General features: G+C 42.3%; 1 protein-coding gene across 1 annotated transcript in view; it reads left to right on the top strand.

Annotated features, from left to right (window-relative positions):
• hspa4l (heat shock protein 4 like) overlaps positions 1-6,968 on the top strand; it is a 59,097-nt gene extending 52,129 nt beyond the window's left edge. The window contains exons 18-19 of the mRNA XM_042086068.1: positions 5,366-5,527; positions 6,780-6,968. Coding sequence (XP_041942002.1) covers positions 5,366-5,527; positions 6,780-6,941 — 324 coding nt within the window. The 3' untranslated portion in view covers positions 6,942-6,968. The remainder of the gene's footprint in view (positions 1-5,365; positions 5,528-6,779) is intronic.
• The last annotated feature ends 226 nt before the right edge of the window (positions 6,969-7,194 follow it).

Below are 7,194 nucleotides of genomic sequence, written 5' to 3'. Positions count from 1 at the left end.
GCCTTCGTTATCGGCCGACTCGCCTCAGCTGGCAGCCATTCACTCCTTCCCCTGCATGTTCGTTTAGAACACATGTGATTGTTCAATTAACATATTGTTTTACTTAGAAATACAAAGAAATTGTTACAATTAGGTGCTTTTCAAAACATTTATTAGGTGTTTTTCAAAACATTTATTAGGTGTTTATTAGGTCTTTTTCAAAACATTTATTAGGTGTTTTTCAAAACATTTATTAGGTGTTTATTAGGTGTTTTTTCAAAGTGTAACAGAACTGTAAAGTGTCAGGACAGAAAAATGGACGTTTCTGTAGAATGGCCCAGGTCTGACCTGTAGTCCTGTAGATCTGGGGCCGTATTCACAAAGCCTTTTATCTTACCACTAGGCAGACATGGGGGACTCGAGTCACATGACTTGACTCGAGTCAGACTCGAGTCACATTTTTTAGGACTTGAGACTTGCTTGATCAACATGTATGAAAGACTTGACTTGACTTTGACTTGCTCTTCATGACTTGAGACTTGACTTAGACTTGAGACAAATGACTTGAAATTACTTGACTTTTTATTTATTCATAGATATTAAGGAGTTAACTTTATGATTTTAGAAAATCTGCTTAGGTGCTGTTGCATGCATCACGCGAGCGAACCTGTCATTGTTACCAAGTGACGCGACAGACCAACAGACCAAGTGCCAGATCAAATGAGACAGACTGAAGTAGGCTAACTTGCAAATATGGAAGGTTCTAGTCTACGTTTATACCAAAACATAATAATGTTTGGCTACACAGATGATGTATCTGACAACTCAAAGGAGAAATGAACAGCAGTCTGCAAGTGCGCAAATTAGCGACATAACCATCATCACGTTGATTTTCATCCGTCAGAAGTTAGTCGTGTTAGAAACCTAATGTCAAATTTGTGGCATGCTAAGAGTTGGCTTTGAATCTATTGTGCTTTTTAGCTAACGCCATAATAGGTTAAAATGTGTGAAATGGCAAAGTGAAACATTTTCTTGTCTAAGTTTAATCTTGATATGCTAGCGAAAATGTTGCCAATGTAACCTAAAGTAAGTGCCTCTCTTTCTCCCTCCCTCTTAAACACGTCCCTGTTCCATACGTTACAGCCTAGTAGTAACAGTCAGTAGTAGGCCTAGCTAACTGCCAGCAATCAGCATAAAAAAGTAGCTTACTTCACATGTTAGGCTTATGTATAATATGATACAGCATTGACGGTCCTAAACCCTCCTAAACCCATTGCGCTGTCGCGCTTGTCAAAAGTTTGGCAGTGACGTCGGCGGCAGGGTTTTATTAATTGATTACTTTTTCAACATTATTGGGTCCCTGGAGATGTGACAGATCAGGACAGGTGTAACTTGAACTGTTTGATTTGATGATTTGATGTAGCCCAGTGTTTCTCAAACTTTTTCAGACGAAGGACTACTTAACCAATAAAAAAGAAACCCATGGACCACCTAGTTAAAAAAAAAAAAAGATTAGACCTACTTCAACAGTATATTAGCCTACACAAAGGCCTACTCACTGAACCACCTTACTTATTGTCTTTGCACTTTGCTTATTGTGTCAGAGGATTCATATGATTTAAACTGGCATATCTTACATAGATAGTGTTGCAGAACTGGATTTACATATGGCAAACAACTTATCTATATTATATTTTACCACGTCTGTTTGCAAACCACTTGGGATAGCTTCCCAGACCACACTTTGAGAAACACTGATGTAGCCTACCTAATATTTGAGGCATATTGAAACAATAATAATAAACAATAATTATAATAATAAACAATAATTATTTTATTATAGGTCTACTTGAAATACATTTATTTTTATTCATATACATTTTATCTTATTCTATTTATTCATCTACACTCTGGGCTCTATCTTGCGTCCCAGCGCAATTGACTTTGTATACTCGCGCTTTTGTCTTTCCTATTTTGCAGTCAGCGCATATTGGAATTTTCCCTCCACAGGTACATGTCTGTAAATTAGGGAATTCGATTGCGCCCACGGGGGCGGTTTAGCAAAAAGACGGGGCGTGTTCCGGCGCAAACGTTCACTGTTGATATTTTGCAGTTTCAGAAAACAATTCTGCCACAGACCAGAAACTCCCTGGTCTAAAGTCTGTGGCGCAAATGCAGATGCTATTTTAAGGGCGCATGCATGACCACAGGCCTGCATGAATGAATGTGTTGCACACCAATCTACAGACACCCCCGTGCACAGACAGAAACATTCAAAGCCTTGATAATATTTGTCCATTTCCCGGTTTTGTTTGTGCATTGGTGACCTACAAATTTAGCATCTACATGCAATATCTTTACAACAACAACGCCTAATTATGACCTATTAATTTGGACAACTTTATACAGCCCTATAAAGGCTAAAGTTACCTTTAGTTTTGTTCTAATTTACCGTTGTGTATGGCTTTAAACATTGCGTGCGCTTTAACATCAGCCTAAGCATTATAACCATTATTAAGGTTTTAAGCACCATCATTTTGCCAACCTTGTTGTAGCCCATCTGAAATAACTCCAAGCTTTGTTATGTTCCCTCCATCCTTTCGTTATTTTCAAAAAACGTTTTATATCCATGATGGCCTTGAAGTCTTGAGTTAGTGAATTAGCTTAAATCAGCTTTTATGTGCTGTTAACCAGCAACCATAGATAGTACAAGAAAGCAGCAAGTATGGCTACAATTTCTGTAGTTGCTGCATCCATTCATTGTTATTCTCTCTCCTGCTCAAACACATGTTGTGCGTGCATTAAGTTGATGATAACGTGTTTACAAACTCAGAAAATATTGTAAATAGCCTACTGTCATGCAGTTAATGGGATACTGTGCAGAGTTGAAAGTTAGGTCAACTTGGAAACTGTTTCTCTTGTTGAGTTGCCTAAGGGTAAGGAGCCCTTGCTTGGCCGCCTGTGCTGTACTTCGCTCCTCTCATCTATACATCGTAGTTCCCATTTCTGTAAGCCATACATAATTTCAAAGAAAAATATACCACTCGAGGGAAATCAGTGTGGTGTCCATTAAGATGTGAAATCTAGCGTACACATTTTCACGAATCACGGGTGTGTTGATGACATAAATTAGGAAATATTAGATGACTTAAGGAGACGTGATGTTGAATTGCATGCCAATGCCATTTAACCCAAATGCCCCAGCGGCAGCACGGGAGAGTATGTTAGATTACATTGTACATTGCAAAAATATCACCATGCATTCATAACCTCGTGATTCAGTGAGAGTGATCCCAAAACATTGGAAAGTATGTCTTTGTGACAATTCTGCATTACATTTTGTCAAGAGGAAAAATCAATAGCTAACTGTTCCCAACCGAACAGTGATTATAGCGCTGTGAACGCTCCTGGCTGCGCCTGGCAAATACGCCACCATAACAGCAATCAGCTATGGAACAAGCGTGCCTGTTGTTAAAGGGAATGTGAGATGACGCTCTGATTGGATTATTGCACGTTACGCCCAAACCACACCCACGATTAATGTAGCTACTTCAGACCACCCCATTTTAGATTTGCGTTGGGCGCAACAGTCAATTATCCCGCCGGTAAAATAGAAACAGCGCCCAAGATCCGCCCACAAAGTCACTTGGGTTTTGCGCAAAGACATTTCCGTTTTAGACCATTAAAATAGAGCCCTTTATCTTATTCTATAATAAACCGTTCAGATGTATGTGGCTTGAATGAATGCAATGTCTATTTGTTTGATACAAATAAAACTCCAGCAGTTCATAACTAGCCTATTGTAGCTTATTTTAAAATGAAAACGTGGGTAAATCATCATGAATTTGTATGATTTGGCTATGACTTGACTTGACTTGACTTGCTTGACCCAAGCTATGACTTGACTTGACTTGCTTGATTGTCACAAAAAATGACTTGGACTTGCTTGAGACTTGAAGGTTAAGACTTGAGACTTGCTTGTGACTTGCACATGTGTGACTTACTCCCACCTCTGCCACTAGGATTACTCCTAAATCGCACTAAAAGATTTTAGCTAGGAGTTTTCTCTTAAAAGTTTTTCACAAAGCCTTTCAGACCTACTCTTAGTAAGGAAAAATGACAACTCCTAAACTAGGAGTGAGTCTTCGTTGCTATGGATGACGTCATTACTCATGCACGAGCTTGACTGAAGTGACCACCTTGATTGGCTGATGATTGTAACGCGGGAATGATTCCAAACACCTCCCTTACGATGATGAGTGACAGGTGACAGGTCGGAGAATGCGTGCGCTACACAAGTAGTGTGAAGGACGGAAGATGATGAATAACTGAATAAAAAGGCCTAGCCTAAATGAATAAAGAGTAAGGCAAAACAAATAGCCTAGTAGCCTGATGAAACATATTGATGCAGTATCTTTGCAACATTTTTAAATTAATCTGTCACCATATGCCTACGTTTGCAAAGAGGAGAACATTTTCATTTGATTCACAATAAAACGTTACATTTAATTTACATGTTGACAATGAGTAGTTTTGGTTGTTGTTGGTAGCGTTATTGCATGTTAGTTATGCCTACAATGCAAAATTGTTCCCTCGCGATTGGAAGCTTCTGTAGCCGCATACGCATTTCAAAACATCGCAACGTGAAATGCCACAAAATCGGTTTGTGAATAGGTCTTAGTGAGTTTGGAGTCCTCTCGACTTCTTTTAAGCTGTCCCAGACTTAAATGCTATTTTTAGGTCTAAAATGCTTCATGAATTACTTTTAGTGAAAAAAATTAGGAGTCCTAAAGTTAGGAGTGACACGCCCATTATTTTTAGGAGTTGCTCCTAAATTCGCCAGTTACTTTTAGCCTTAAAATTCTTTGTGAATAGGGCCCCTGACCTGGCCGCTAGAGGCAAACTTCCAGCAAAGTTCTGGCAACAATGAGAAGTTTGCCACTAGTGACAAATGTGTTCGCCAGTGATTTGCCACCACACTTAACCTTGTAGTCCTGTAGATCTGACCTGTAGTCCTGTAGTGCTGCAGATCTGACCTGTAGTCCTGTAGATCTGACCTGTAGTCCTGTAGATCTGACCTGTAGTCCTGTAGTGCTGCAGATCTGACCTGTAGTCCTGTAGGATTTGGGGCTTAGCTAGGGACCTTTCGGTTTAACAAGCAGATTAATTTAGCAGATTAAAGCGTCCACTATTTAGCGCTGCTTAGCGACCACTCAGTGGTGACCTTTGCCCCCTACAAGATGAGCATTGCCTAGCGACCACTCGGTGGTGACCTTTGCCCCCTACAGAATGAGCGTTGCCTAGCGACCACTCGGTGGTGACCTTTGCCCCCTACAGGATGAGCGTTGCCTAGCGACCACTCAGTGGTGACCTTTGCCCCCTACAGGACGAGCGCCTGGAGCACCTGAGCGCTGAGGAGATGGTTGCCGTGGAGACGAAGGTGACGGAGGTCATGGGGTGGATGAGCAGCAGGATGAACGCCCAGAGCAAGCAGCCAATCACGCAAGACCCCGTCGTCAAGGCAGCAGACATCATCTGCAAAATACAGGTGCGTACTTGCCAAAGACACACTCACACATGTTCACACACACACACACGCTGTCACACACACACACACGCTGTCACACACACTTATGCACGCACAGAGTAACACACCCTAAATATCTGAAATATACACTTACAGGGCTCGAAGTGCTCAGGCGTGGGCTGGGCTGGTTTAGAAGTGAAAATGGGCAATATGCCTACAGGCCTATATGACATGATATGTCTTTGCTTTAAGCCCTGCACCTATTGTTCTTTAAGACACACATATTAAATCTCTCAATCACACACCTGCTACATTTACTCTGACACAAACACACACACACACTTAGGGCCCGTCCCATTTCTCCCCCCTTAAAACTTCCACTTGGTTTTGATTGCCCTCAACATTAAAGCCCCCTCAACAAGGGAAGTGGGGGTGAAGATCTTTCCCTATGAATTGGGACACCACTATATGCAAATTAGCGTAGCGAACGTGCTCACCTACGTCACGTGCAGCGCCGACGTGTCTACCGGTAGTAGTCTGCTACTATTTTCATTCAGGAACATGCCGGTTCCAGCGGTTGTGTTGACTGTTGTGTGGGCTGTGTTGGTTTATCTGCGTCAACAGAGATATTCGTGTTTATAAAATATAACGTTATTTGATGGGCAGACTCTCTCAAAGCACTCAGCAGATATCATGAACGTCGTCAGATAGCTTTGTGATATATTTTCTAACATTAGTGTTCAAAACTCAACAGTCCTTTGGATGTGCATCAAACTAACATATTCCAACATATTTAAACATTTTAAATATATATATTTTAATAATATATATTTTAATATGCATATTTAAACATTTTAATAATATACATTTTAATAATATACATTTTAATAATATATATTTTAATAATATTATTATTATTTTGCTTATTTGCGAGAATATAAGAGCAACGCAATTGTTCCTTCCCAGCGGCTCGCTCAGCTCGCACGGTATCCTGGGTAATTTCATCTCCCACTTGGTTTTAAGCCGGCGTCGGTCCTGGCTATATTTTGAGGGTTGATTTTAAGGGGAAAATAGCTCCCTAGAGTAATGGGACACCCTACAGTACACGTGCACGCTCAAAAACAAGGGTCAGGGCAAAAATGTAGGGGAGGTATTGGGACGGGCCCTTACACTTCTTCCAAACACACCTTAACCCTAACTGTGTTGCTGTGTCTGTGTGTACCTGTGTGTGTGTGTACCTGTGTGTACCTGTGTGTGTGTGTGTGTGTTGCAGGAGTTGGACGATGTGTGTGGCCCAGTGGTGACGCGGCCGAAGCCCCAGGGGGAGGAGCCTGCGGAGGGGGCCCATAACGGCCCTCAGCAGTCAGGTGGCGACGCCAAGTCTGGAGGCTCCTCCCACCAGCCTGCTGCCCCGGGGGAGATGGAGGTGGAGTGATCCCCCCCCCCCCCCACCCCCCACCACCAGCCAGGCCCCTACAGCACCACCCCCACCACCACCACCAGCCAACCAGCCAACCAGCCAGGCCCCTACAGCACCACCCACCCCCCCACCACCAGCCAACCAGCCAACCAGCCAGGCCCCTACACCTACACCTCTCTCACACACACACACACAACCTGACTCCAGACACAGGCACAACACAGATCTGATCTGATCCCTCAGACACACACACACAGACACACACAGA

Source organism: Alosa sapidissima, chromosome 1 (genome assembly GCF_018492685.1).
Source record: "Alosa sapidissima isolate fAloSap1 chromosome 1, fAloSap1.pri, whole genome shotgun sequence".
Taxonomy (NCBI): Eukaryota; Metazoa; Chordata; class Actinopteri; order Clupeiformes; family Clupeidae; genus Alosa; species Alosa sapidissima.
Note: the sequence above shows the minus strand (reverse complement) of the source record. Positions and strands in the feature narration are given on the sequence as shown.